This window comes from Anser brachyrhynchus (assembly GCF_964034855.1).
Source record: "Anser brachyrhynchus genome assembly, contig: SCAFFOLD_663, whole genome shotgun sequence".
NCBI lineage: Eukaryota > Metazoa > Chordata > Aves > Anseriformes > Anatidae > Anser > Anser brachyrhynchus.
In genome coordinates this window covers 4,876-18,241 of record NW_027663715.1, presented here as the reverse complement: position 1 = coordinate 18,241, position 13,366 = coordinate 4,876, and the positions used below count along the sequence as shown (strand labels likewise).

At 69.4% G+C, this 13,366-nt stretch overlaps 1 protein-coding gene across 1 annotated transcript; it reads right to left on the bottom strand.

Annotated features, from left to right (window-relative positions):
- Nucleotides 1-1,610: 1,610 nt before the first annotated feature.
- Nucleotides 1,611-12,965, bottom strand: LOC308186938 (inosine-5'-monophosphate dehydrogenase 1-like). Its single transcript, XM_080609094.1, is given in 17 exon segments — nucleotides 1,611-2,001; nucleotides 2,222-2,238; nucleotides 3,145-3,167; nucleotides 3,169-3,229; nucleotides 4,989-5,132; nucleotides 5,207-5,348; nucleotides 5,435-5,578; nucleotides 5,680-5,775; nucleotides 6,454-6,544; nucleotides 6,625-6,824; nucleotides 7,747-7,834; nucleotides 8,660-8,866; nucleotides 8,968-9,042; nucleotides 9,943-10,044; nucleotides 10,277-10,325; nucleotides 11,205-11,303; nucleotides 12,860-12,965. Coding segments are annotated over 17 exon segments (1,782 nt in total). The 5' UTR covers nucleotides 12,880-12,965; the 3' UTR covers nucleotides 1,611-1,777.
- Nucleotides 12,966-13,366: the final 401 nt, after the last annotated feature.

The following is a 13,366-nucleotide window of genomic DNA, read 5'->3' as shown; positions in this document are numbered from 1 at the left end:
TCACACACTCATGCACTGCAGACACGCTGCACACTCATGCACTCACACACACTGCACACGCACACTGCACACCCACCCATGCACACACACATGCACTGCACACACACATGCATGCACACACTCATGCACTGCACACACACGCACTGACCACACACACACTCATGCACACATGCTGCACAGTCATGCACACACACACTCATGCACGCACACACTCATGCACGCACACACTCATGCACGCACACACTCATGCATGCACACACTCATGCACTGCACACACACGCACTCACACACGCACTGCACACGCACACTGCACACCCACCCACGCACACACTCACACTCGTGCTGCACCAGGGCCGCAGCAGCACCCCGTAAACCCGCAGCAGCCCCATGATGTGGGGCCGGGGCCGTGGCTGCGTCCCCGTGGGGGCGGCCAGCCCCGTGCTGGGGGGGGGGGGCAGGTCAGGACCCCCCCCCCGGTGCCCAGGGCAGGGCTCTCCACGAGCACCGCCACGCTGCCAGGCGTCACCACGAGCGTCACCACGCACGGCCCCAGCCGTGCCGCTGGTCCCCCCCATCCGCCCCCCGTGTGTGACACCACCATGCCCCCCCCCGTATTTGTGCCCCCCCCCGAGGTGTCCCCCTGCCTGGCACCAGCCCCTCTGTGCCCCCTGGTGCTGCCCCTGCACCCCACAACCCCCCCTTAGGACCAACCTTTGGGCTGGTTTTTGGAACCCAGAGCCCCCCAACCCTCCCCCCAGCCCCCCCCCCAAGCTTTCCCTTCCCCAGGCCGAGCCCCCCCCAGCTCCCCCCACCCCGCAGCAGAGGGGCTCCAGCCCCTGAGCACCCTCGTGGCCTCCTCTGGGCTCGCTCCTCCCTGCGCACACCCATTGCACACCCCTTGCACAGCCGCTGCGCCACCACTGTGGGACACGCTGACCTGGGGGGGGGTGTGCAGCAGTTGGGGGTGGGGTGCAGGCGTGCAAAGCTGTGCCATGGTGCACGGCGCTGTGTCACGCTGCACAAACTCACGTCACGGCGTGCAAAGCTGGGCCGCTCTGTGCAAGGTCGCACAGCTGGTGTGCAAGCTCGCAGCAGTGTGCAAATCTGTACCCAGAGCGGCAAGGCTGGGCCACGTGGGCAGAGCTGTGCGCGCGCCAGGGCCGTGGTGTGCAAAGGCACACCTGCGGCGTGCAAACCTGCGCCAGCGTGCGAGGCCGTGCAATGGTGTGCTGGGGTGTGTAATGGTGTGCAAAGGCTGTGCAACGGTGTGCAAGGCTGGACCTGGTGTGTAAATCCACGCAATGGTGTGCAAGGCCGTGCAATAGTGTGCTGGGGTGTGCAACGGTGTGCAAGGGCTGTGCAATGGTGTGCAAGGCTGGACCTGGTGTGTAAATCCATGCAATGGTGTGCAAGGCTGTGCAATGGTGTGCTGGGGCATGCTGGGCTGTACCACAAGCGTGCAAACCGTGCCCACTGTGCCCCCCCCCCCCGCCACCCATGGTTCAAGCCCCCCAGGGCCGGATCCCACCGTGCCCCCCCCCTCACACCCCCTGCCCCCCGGTGTCACGGCGCTGGGGTCCCGGGGGGGGGGCAGACGCAGGCACAGCCACGGATGCTCCAGGTCTTTATTTGTGGCCCCTCTGGGGACCCCCCCGGGACCCCCCCAGCCCGGAGCCTGTCCCTAAGTGCCTGAGGGGCTGTGGGGGGGGGGTCCAACGCCCCCCCCGCCCAAGAGGAGGGGGGCGAAACGGGGGGGGTGCAAGCAGCGGACTACGTCCTACGCACCCCTACAGGGTGCAGCACCCCTGGGGGGGGGCCCAGGTTGGTGGGGGGGTCCCGGCCCCCCCCGCTGCCGAGGGGTCCAGCCCTGGCGCGGCGCCGCCGTCCTGGTGCTGCCGGTGCCTAGCGGCAGGGGGGGGGCTGGGGGGCGACGGGCAATGGGGGGGGGCCCGGCGGGGACCCCCCCTCGCAGCCCCTCTTCAGTGCAGCCGCTTCTGGTAACTGCGGGGGGGGGGGGGGGACAAAGCGGGGAGGGGGGGGGTGAGTAGGGGGGGGGTGTTTGAGGACCCCCTCCCGTGCCCCCCCCGAGGCTGGCACCACGTCAGATCCTGGTGGGGGATGGGGAGGGGGGGGCTGGGGATGGGGGGGGGGGGTTGGGGGGGGATGGGAAGGGTGGGGGGGGGATGGGGAGGGCCCCCCCCCCGGCCCCCCCCGTACTTACATGGCAGCACCGTAACGCTGCGCGGGGCGGGCAGCGAGGGAGAGAAGGGACAAGGTCACGGCCCCGCCACGGCCCCCCCCGCGCAGAGGGGGTCCCCCGGGAGGCGGGGCAGCCCCGAAGCCCCGCCCCCTGCCCATTAACCCCGCCCACAGCCCCGCCCTCCTTAGCTCCGCCCCCCAACCCCACCCATGGGTGTGGCCAGCAGAAGCCACGTGGCCGGCGGGCAGCCGGGCAGCCAATCAGCATGCAGGACGGACAATCAGCAGCCAGGCAGCCAATCAGCATCCAATCTAGCCAATCAGCATCCAGTCTAGCCAATCAGCATGCAGAACTACCAATCAGCATCCAGCCTGGCCAATCAGCACCCAAGCCCAGCAACCAGCACCTCCACCGGCCAATCAGCATCCCAGACCAGGCTCCCAGCCAGCCAATCACATCGCAGCCAGCCCACCGCCCGGCCGACCAGCGCATCGTTCAGCCAATCAGCAGACGACCTGGCTGGCTGGCTAGCCCCGCCTCCTGCCAGAAGCCCCGCCCCCTTATAGGCCCCGCCTCCTGCCAGAAGCCCCGCCCCTTTATATAAACCACACCCCACTCAATAACCCACGCCTCATTTGCATAAACAACGCCCCCTTTACACAAACCACGCCCCCTTTACACAAGCCCCGCCCAGTTCAGAAGCCCGAAGCCCCGCCCCCCGGGTGCCCCCCCCCCCCCCCCCATGGGGTTCCCCCCCCCCCCCAGCCCCCCCAGTCCCCCCCACGGCAATGGGGGCCCAAGGCAGGATCTGACGTGGTGCCCCCCACCCCCACCCCAGTCACCCCCACCCCCAGGGGGCCACCCCCCCCCCCGAGGACCCCCCCTTCCCCCCCCCCCGAGGACCCCCCCTTCCCCCCCCGCCAGGTCCAGGGGGGGTCACTTACGAGTGGAGGCCGTGGACCCCCCCCCTCGGCCTGCGCCGCCATGGTGCGCTTCTCGAACTTCAGCTCCCCCGAGTACATCATGGACCTGGGGGGGGCAGCGGCACCGTGGGCCCCCCCCTCCCCGTCACCCCCCCATAGTGCCCGTGGGGGTCCCTGTGGTCCTTGGGGGGGGGGGTCCCCGTGGTCCCCGCCACCCCCAGGGTGCCCCAAATCCCTGTGGTCCTTGCGGTCCCCACGGTCCTTATGGGGTCCCTGTGCTCCCCGTCGCCCCCAGGGTCCCCCCGCGGTCCTTGGGGGGTCCCCACTCTTCCTGTCACCCCCAGGGTCCCTAAAGTCCACACGGTCCCCATGGTCCTCGTGGGGTCCCCATGGTCCTTGTGGGGTCCCCGTGCTCCCCGTTACCCCCAGGGTGCCCGAGGTCCCTGTGGTCCCCATAGTCCCCATGGTCCTTGTGGTCCCCAGGGCCCCCATGGTCCTCGTGGGGTCCCCACGGTCCTCGTGGGGTCCCCGTGCTCCCCGTTACCCCCAGGGTCAAAGTCCCTGTGGTCCTCGTGGGGTCCCCACACTTCCCCTCATCTCCAGGGTCCTTATGGGGTCCCCGTGCTCCCTGTCGTCCCCAAGGTCCCCAGGGTCCCCGTGGTCCCCATGGTACCCAAAGTCCCCTGCGGTCCTCGTGGCCCCCAAGGTCCCCGTACTCCATCACCCCCCAGGTCCCTGTGGTCCCCAAGGTCCTTGTGGGGTCCCCATGCTCCCCATTGTCCCCAGAGTCCCCGTGGCACTCAAAATCCCTGGGTCCCCAAGGCCCCTGTGTCTCTGTGGTCCCCAAGGTCCCCACGTCCCCATGGTCCCCATGTTCCCATGTCCGCAAGGTCCCCGTGTCCCCAAGGTCCCCATGGCCCCCAAGGTCCCCGTGTTCCCATGTCCCCAAGGTGCCCATGTTCCCGAGGTGCCAAAGGTCCCCATGTCCCCACTTCCCCAAGGTCCCCAAGGTCCCTGTGTCCCCAAGGTCCCCAACAGTCCCCGTGTCCCCAAGGTCTCCATGGTCCCCAAGGTCCCCACGTCCCCATGTCCCTATGGTCCCCATATCCCCATGGTCCCAAAGGTCTCCAAGGTCCCCATGTCCCCAAGGTCCCCATGCCTCCACGGTCCCAAAGGTTTCCATGGTCCCTGTGTCCCCAAGGTCCCTGTGTCCCCAAGGTCTCCGTGTCTCCACGGTCCCCATGGTGCCCATGGTCCCCAAGGTCCCCAAGGTGCCCAAGGTCCCCATGGTAACCAAGGTCCCCATGTCCCCAAGCTGCCCATGGTCCCCACGTCCCCAAGGTCCCCAACAGTCCCCATGTCCCCAAGACCCAAGGTCCCCGTGGTCCCCATGTCCCCAAGGTCCCCAAGGTAACCAAGGTGCCCATGTCCCCAAGCTGCCTGTGGTCCCCGTGTCCCCAGTACCCAAGGTCCCCGTGTCCCCAAGCTGCCCGTGGTCTCCACGTCCCCAAGGTCCCCAACAGTCCCCGTGTCCCCAAGACCCAAGGTCCCCGTGTCCCCAAGACCCAAGGTCCCTATGGTCCCCATGTCCCCAAGGTCCCCAAGGTAACCAAGGTCCCCATGTCCCCAAGCTGCCCGTGGTCTCCACGTCCCCAAGGTCCCCAACAGCCCCCGTGTCCCCAAGACCCAAGGTCCCCATGGTCCCCATGTCCCCAAGGTCCCCAAGGTAACCAAGGTCCCCATGTCCCCAAGCTGCCCGTGGTCTCCACATCGCCAAGGTCCCCAACCGTCCTGTGTCCCCAAGACCCAAGGTCCCTGTGTCCCCGTGTCCCCAAGACCCAAGGTCCCCGCGTCCCCGTGCTCACCGCAGCAGGGAGAGGCTGCGGGCGCCGATGTCCTGGCAGCCGTGCTGGATGCCGGCGATGAGGTAGGGCACGAACTTGTGGATGGAGCCCTTGTCCTGCACTGAGCCCGACACCCCCTGCGCCACCTTCACCGGGTCACCCTCGCTGCGGGGACGGCCACCGGGGGCTCAGGGCCGGCCGGGATTAACCCCCCCCCACCCCCCCCAAAAGCCACAGACCTGAAGTAGCGCTTCTGGCTGCCGCCCTGCTCCATGGCGTCGAGCGAGCCCATGCCGCGGTACTTCTTCAGCCGCACGCCGTCCGAGAAGAAATACTCGCCCGGCGCCTCCGTGGTGGCCGCCAGCAGCGACCCCATCATCACTGCGGGGCGGGGGGGGGGGGCGCAGCCGTGACCCCGTCCCCGTGTCCCCCACCCCACCCCCCCACCCCCCAAGGACCCCGCTCACCCGTGGAGGCGCCCAGCGCCAGCGCCTTCACCACGTGCCCCACGGTGCGGATGCCGCCGTCGGCGATGACGGGCACGCCGAAGCGCCGCGCGTACTCGGCCACCTTGTAGACGGCCGTGCCCTGGGGGCGGCCGCACGCCATCACTGGGGGGGGGGGGGAGACGGACACACACACAGGGGTGGGCTGGGGGGATGTGGGGGAGCGGGGGGGGGTTGAAGGGGGGCCGCAGGGGGTCCCCGCGCACCTTCCTGGGTGATGCAGATGGAGCCGCAGCCCATGCCCACGCGCAGGGCGTCCACGCCGGCGTCGATGAGGTTCTTGGCTTGGGCTGCTGTCACCACTGCGTGTCCCGGGGGGACGGGGACACCGCGTGTCACGGGGTGGGGACGGAGCCCCCCCGCCCGCAGCCCCCACCCCACAGCCCCCTGCCCGCCCTAAGTTGTCACCCCCCAGCGCCCCCCAGCCCAGCCCCGTGGTGCCACAGTTGCGCACCCCAATGGCCCCCCTGTCCTGCTCAATGCCCCGACCCTTGCCCCACTGCCAGCCCCCCAGCACCCCAATCTGCACCCCACAGCACCCCGAGCTGTGCCCCACAGCACCCCAACCCCTGCCCCACTGCCAGCTCTAGGGCACCTCGACCCCTGCCCCACGGCACCCAAGTGTCCCCCTGTTCTGCTCACCGACCCGCGGCTCCCCAAATCCTTACCCCGTGGCACCCCAACCTCCTCCCCACTTTGCTCCCCACCCCGTGGCACCCCAAAACCTGCCCTACTGCCAGCCCCACAGCACCCCAGCCCCTGCCCCATGGCACCCCAATCAACCATCCCCTGGTTCTGCTCCCCATCCCATGGCACCCCAATCCCCACCCCACGGCACCCCAAACCCCACCCCACGCAACCCAAACCCCACCCCACCGCACCCCACTCTTTCACCTCCCCACCCCATTACCCCCAAACCTGGGGGGGGGGGTTCCAGGCCCCCGAGGTCCCCCCCAGTCCCCCCACCCCCCCGCGCTCACCGTTACCCCCGATGACCTGCAGCTCGGGGTACTTCTGCTTGATGTAGTGGATCATGGCGATCTGGTACACCGAGTTCCCCTGCGACGAGTCCTGCGGGGGGGGGGACAGCGGCACGGAGTGGAGGGGGTGTATGAGAGCCGCCCCCCGGCCCCCCCCGGCCCCCCACCCACCAGCACCACCACGTCCACGCAGGCCTGCACCAGCAGGTCCAGGCGGTACTTGTCGTCCTCGCGCGTGCCCACGGCGGCCCCGCAGAGCAGCTGCTTGCGGGCGTCCTTGGAGGCCAGCGGGAAGTCGCGGTTCTTCTGCAGGTCGGTGCGCGCGATGATGGCCACCAGCTCGTCGCTCTCGTTGACGATGGGCAGTTTCCCTGCGGGCGCGGGGAGGTGACGCCGGGCAGGGATGGGGCGGGTGTGGGGTCGGGGATGGGGTTGGGGATGGGGTTTGGGGTCGGGGATGGGGTTTGGGGTCAGGAATGGGGTTGGGGATGGGGTTTGGGGTCGGGGATGGGGTTTGGGATGGGGTTTGGGGTCGGGGATGGGGTTTGGGGTCAGGAATGGGGTTTGGGGATGGGGATGGGGTCGGGGTTTGGGGATGGGGTTGGGGATGGGGTTTGGGGTCATGGTTTGGGGATGGGGATGGGATTGGGGATGGGGTTGGGGATGGGGATGGGGTTGGGGATGGGGTTGGGGATGGGGTTGGGGGTCAGGGATGGGGTTTGGGGATGGGGTCAGGGATGGGGTTTGGGGTCGGGGATGGGGTTTGGGGTCGTGGTTTGGGGATGGGGTTGGGGATGGGGTTTGGGGTCAGGGATGGGGTCGGGGATGGGGTTTGGGGTCGTGGTTTGGGGATGAGGTCAGGGATGGGGTTTGGGGTCGGGGATGGGGTTTGGGGTCAGGGATGGGGTTTGAGATGGGTTTGGGGTTGGGGATGGGGTTTGGGATGGCTTTTGGGGTCGGGGATGGGTTTTGGGATGGGTTTTGGGGTCGGGAATGGGGTTGGGGATGGAGTTTGGGGTCGGGAATGGGGTTGGGGATGGGGTTGGGGTCGGGGATGGGGTTGGGGTTTGGGGTCGGGGATGGGGTTTGGGATGGGGCTTGGGGATGGGGTTTCGGGTCAGGGATGGGTTCGGGGATGGGGTTTGGGTTCGGGGATGCGGTTGGGGATGGGATTGGGGGTTGGGGATTGGGTTTGGGATGGGGTTTGGGGTCAGCGATGGGGTTTGGGGTGGGGGATGGGGTTTTAGGTCGGGGATGCGGTTTGGGGATGGGGTTTGGGGATGGGGTCGGTACCTTTCTTGCTGCGCTGCAGGATCTCGTTGGCTTCCTTGAGGGTGACGCCGGCCGGGGCCACCACCAGGTCGTTGCGTTTTGTCATCACCTGTGGGGCCGGGGGCACCGGGGGTGATGGTGGACCCCAGGGGACCCGTGTGGCCCCTCAACACCCCCCATCCTGCACCCTGACCCATCCCCACCCCGGTGTCCCACCCCACCCCACCCCACCCCATCCCCACATCCCCCCCCCGTCATCCAACCTCCTTCCCCACCCCGTTCCGTGTCCCAGCTCTGTCCTCAGCCCCTCCCCTGCACCACCGGCCTGTGCCCATCCCCATCCCACCCCACCCCTGCATCCCGTGCCGGCGTCCCCGTCCCACCCCCATCCTCCCTTCCATCTCATGCTCCATCCCCACACTCCTACTAGGCTTCCATTCCCATCTCCATTCCCACTTCCATCCCCATCCCATCCCTGTCCCCGTCTCCATCTCCATCCCATCCCCAACCCATCCTCATCCCATCCCATCCCCTCCCATTCCCTCCCCATCCCATCTCCATCCCCGACCCCGTCCACATCCCATCCCCATCCCTGACCCCATCTCCATCCAATCCCATCCCATCCCACCCCAATCCCATCCCATCCCCCTCCCATCCCATCCCCACCCCATCCCATATCCCCATCCCATCCCCTCCCCTCCCCACCCCAATTCTCCATCCCCATCCCACCCCAATCCCATCCCAACCCCATCCAACCCCATCCCCACCCCCTCCCCACCCCAATTCTCATCCCCATCCCATCCCAACCCCATCCCCACCCCACCCCATATCCCCATCCAACCCCCTCCCCACCCCAATTCTCCACCCCCATCCCACCCCATATCCCCATCCCACATCCCCATCCCATCCCAATTCCCCCCCCCGCCCCCCCCACCTGGCTGAGGTGGGTGCCGCGGTCGCGCTGCGCCAGGAAGTCGATGTCCCTGGAGGTGACGATGCCCTCCAGCCGGCTCCCCATGCGCCCGCTCTGGGTCAGCGGGATGCCGGAGAAGCCGTGCCGCAGCTTGGCCTCCAGCACGTCGCCCACCGTGTGCGCGGGGCTCAGCACCACCGGGTCCGTGATGAAGCCCTGCTCGAAGCGCTGCGGGCACGGCCGGGGGCGGGGGGGTGATGCTGGGATGGGGTGGGGGGGGGTTATGGGGTCGGGGGGTGATGCGCGGGGGTCCCCCCCCCTCCGCTTACCTTGACCTTGCGCACTTCGTTGGCCTGGAACTCGGGGGTGCAGTTGTGGTGGATGATGCCGATGCCGCCCATCAGCTGGGGGGGGGGCAGCGGGGGCACAGTGGCAACGGGGGGTGGGGGGGGGCCCCCGCCCTGCGCCCCCAACGTGTAAAGTGATGGGCACCCCGACCCCGCACCCCAAATCAGGCGGGGGGGCACCCCAAAGTGTAAGGTGATGGGCACCCCGACCCCGCACCCCAAATCAGGCAGGGGGGCACCCCAAAGTGTAAGGTGATGGGCACCCCGACCCCGCACCCCAAATGTGAACCCCCCCTCCCAAATCGCACAGCACGGGCACCCCAACCCTGCACCCCCCCCAATATAATAGAGGGGTGCACATCCCAACCCTGCACCCCAAAACCATAAAGCGATGGGCACCCCGACCCTGCACCCTGAGCCAGGCAGGGCGGGCACCCCAAATGTGCACCCCCAACCAGATGGGGTGGGCACCCCAAGTCTGTAACCCCCAAAATAACAGGGGGTGGGCACCCCAATCCTGCACCCTGACCTCACACAGGGGTGGGCGCCCCAAACCTGCACCCCCTACCAGACAGGGGGAGCACCCCAAATGTGCACCCCCCCACCCGATGGGGTGGGCACCCCAAGTCTGTAACCCCCAAAATAACACAGGGGTGGGCACCCAGACCCTGCACCCCGGCCCCGCACAGGGGTGGGCGCCCCAAACCAGACAGGGGTGGGCACCCCAACCCTGCACCCCCAAGCCGTAAAGGAATGGGCACCCCGACCCCGTACCCCTACCAGAGGGGGGGGGGCACCCCAAATGTGCACCCCCAACCAGACGGGGCGGGTACCCCAAGCCCATAACCCCCAAAATAACACAGGGATGCGCACCCCAAACCCCGCACCCCCAAACCGTAACGTGATGGGCACCCCCCCCGCACCCCAAAAGCCCCGGGGGGGCCCCCCCCCGCTCACCGCCATGGCGATGGCCATGTCCGACTCGGTGACCGTGTCCATGGGGGACGAGATGAGCGGGGTCTTGAGCGTGATCTTGCGGGTCAGCGCCGACGTCAGGTCCTGGGGGGGCCGAGAGACCCTCTCCTCCCTGCCCCCCCCCCCACCAGGGGCACCCCCTGGGACCCCCCCCCCCCACCCCTCACCATGCCACCCCAACCCCAGGGATGTAGGTGGGTGTCACCCCCCCCCCCCCCCAGCCCCAGCCACCCCAGGGGGGGTCACGGTGACACCGGGGGGCGCGGGGGGGGTCACACGGATGTCACCGGGGGGGGGGGACGGGGACAGGACCCACCACCTCGTCAGCCGTGAAGTCGATGAAGCCGGGCAGGATGAGGAAGTCGCTGCGGGGGAGGCGTGGGGGGGGGGTCACCCATGGGGCCCCCCCAGCCCTGGTACCCCATGGGACATGGGGGGGGGGGGCATGGGGACAGGGGAGCCCATGGGGGGTGCGGGGTGGGGACACTTGGGGTGGCCCCATGGGGACATCAGTGTTTGGGGGGGCAACGTGGGCTGTGGGGATGGGGGGGGGGGACATTTGGGGTGGCCCCATGGGGACGTCAGTGCTCAGGGACCCCGGTGCCACACTGGGCATGGAGTCGGGGCTGGGGACCCCCAACCGGGCTGGGGACCCCAAACTGGGCTTGGGATCCCTGGACCAGGCTGTGGACCCCCAAATCGGGCTGGGGACCCCTGAACCGGGCTGGGGATCCCTGGGCCAGGCTGGGGACCCCCAAACCGGGCTGGGGACCCCCAAATTGGGCCGGGGACCCCTGAACCAGGCTGGGGATCCCTGGGCCAGGCTGGGGACCCCCAAACCGGGCTGGGGACCCTTGAACCGGGCTGAGGATCCCCCAGCTGGGCTGGGGACCCCCGAACTGGGCTGGGGACCCTTGAACCGGGCTGGGGATCCCCCAGCTGGGCTGGGGACCCCCGAACTGGGCTGGGGACCCCTGAACGGGGCCTGGCTGGGGACCCCCGAACAGGGCTGGGGACCTCTGAACCGGACTGGGGACCCCAAATTGGGCTGGGGACCCCAAACTGGGCTGGGGATCCCTGGGCCAGGCTGGGGACCTCTGAACCAGGCTGAGGACCCCCAAACCGGGCTGGGGACCCTTGAACCAGGCTGAGGACCCCCAAACCGGGCTGGGGGGCCCCCGAACCGGGCCGGCTGGTGCGGGGTGTGCAGGGGGGGTGCAGGACGGGGCCGTGCCCCCCCGTACTTGTAGGTGAGGCCGTCGGCGGTGGCGAAGAGCTGCTGGGCGCTGAGCCCGTCCTCGGGCACGTAGCCGGTGCCGCCGCTGATCAGGTAGTCGGCCATGCTGGGGGGGGGGGGGGCACGGGGGTGGCACCGGTCCCGGTCCCGGTCCCGGTCCGGTCCCTGCCCGCAGCAGCCCCGGTGCAGGGCGGGGCCGGCCCGGGGGGGGGGGGGGGGCCGGGGGGGGCCCCGCAGCTCCGCCCCGGGGAGGCACCGGCGGCCGCCGCAGCCCCCCCGCGCCTCCCGGCGTGCCCCGGCGCCGCCCCGCTGTGGTCCGGTACGGCCCAGTATGGCCCAGTACGGCCCCCCCCAGCTGCTGCCTCCCAGCCCCGGTAACACCAGCTGCCTCCCAGTAACCCCCAGTAAGGCCCGACACGTCCAGCAACCCCCCCAGTAGCATCGGCTGCTGGCCGCCACCCCCAGTAACTCCCAGTATCCCCCAGTGCTTCCAGATCATGTCCCAGTTCCCTCCCTTTACCTCCCAATACTCCCCCCAGGTCCCCCAGTAACTCCAGTGCTTCCAGACCGTGCCCCAGTACACCTCAGTGCTGCCCCCACCCCCCAGTAACTCTCAGTACCCCCAGTTCTTCCAGGCCAGTTCCCTCCCAGTACCCCCAGCAGTGCTGGGCCAGCTCCCAGTTCCCTCCCAGCATCCCCAGTGTTGCACCCCCCATCCCCCAGTAACTCCCAGTACCCCCCAGGAACTCCAGTACCCCCCAGCACTGCCGGACCAGTTCCTAGTTCCTGACCAGTAACCCCCCTAGTCACTCCCAGTACCCCCAGTCCTGCTAGGCCAGCTCCCAGTTCCCTCCCAGCACCCACCAGTACCAACCCCCCAGAAACCCCCAGTACCCCCAGTCCTGCTGGGCCAGCTCCCAGTTCCCTCCCAGTATCCCCAGTGTTGTGCCCCCCATCCCCCAGTTCCCTCCCAGTACCCCCCAGAAGTGCTGGACCTGTTCCCAGTTCCCTCCCAGTAAACCCAGTGTTGTTCCCCCCACCCCCCAGTTCACTTCCACTACCCCCAGCACTGCTGGACCAGTTCCCAGTTTCCTCCCAGTAACCCCCAGTACCCCCAGCCCTGCTGAACCAGCTCCCAGCTCCCTCCCCGTTCCCTCCCAGTATCCCCAGTGTTGCTCCCCCCCACACCCCAGTACCCCCAGCACTGCTGGACTAGTTCCCAGTTCCCTCCTAGTACCCCCCAGTCCCCCCCCAGCAGTGCTGGACCAGCTCCCAGCTCCCCCCAGTCACTCCCAGTACCCCCCAGAAGCGCTGGACCAGCTCCCAGTTCCCTCCCAGTACCCCCCAGTTCCCTCCCAGTACCACCCTAGCAGTGCAGGACCAGCTCCCAGTACCCCCCAGTTCCCTCCCAGTCCCCCCCAGCAGAGCTGGACCAGCTCCCAGTTCCCTCCCAGTACCCCCCCACTCACTCCCAGTACCCCCCCAGTTCCCTCCCAGTATCCCCCAGCAGAGCTGGACCAGCTCCCAGTTCCCTCCCAGTACCCCCCCCACTCACTCCCAGTCCCCCCCAGTTCCCTCCCAGTCCCCCCCCAGCAGAGCTGGACCAGCTCCCAGTTCCCCCCCAGTCACTCCCAGTCCCTCCCAGTACCCCCCCCCCAGTACCTGGGCCGCCCCTCGCCCATCCCGGTCCCGCAGCGCAGCGGCCCCCGCCCGGGAGGCTCCGCGCCCGGCCCCGCCCCGCCCCGCGCCGCTGCGCCAGCCCCGGCCCCGCCCCCACCGTGACCACGCCCCCGGCCCCGCCCCTCCCGCCCCCGGCCCCGCCCCTCCCGCCCCCGGCCCCCGCCCCTCCCGCCTCGGTCCCGCCCCTCCCGCCCCGGCCCCGCCCCTCCCGCCACCGGCCCCGCCCCCTCCCGCCCCAGGCCCCGCCCCCATCAGCTCAGGCCCCGCCCCTCCAGCCCCAGCCCCGCCCCCCCCCTGCTGGGACCCCCCCCCCCCCCCCCGGGGGCACCCCCCGGGCTTTGGGGGTGTCCCTGAGCTCGGGGTGACCCCCCCGGGTCGCTTGGGTGCCCCCCATGTTCGGGTGCCCCCCCCCTGCATTTTGGGGTGCCCCCCCTTTATTTGGGTGCCCCCCCCTTTTATTCCGGACACCCCCCAGCTCTGGGTGCAGCC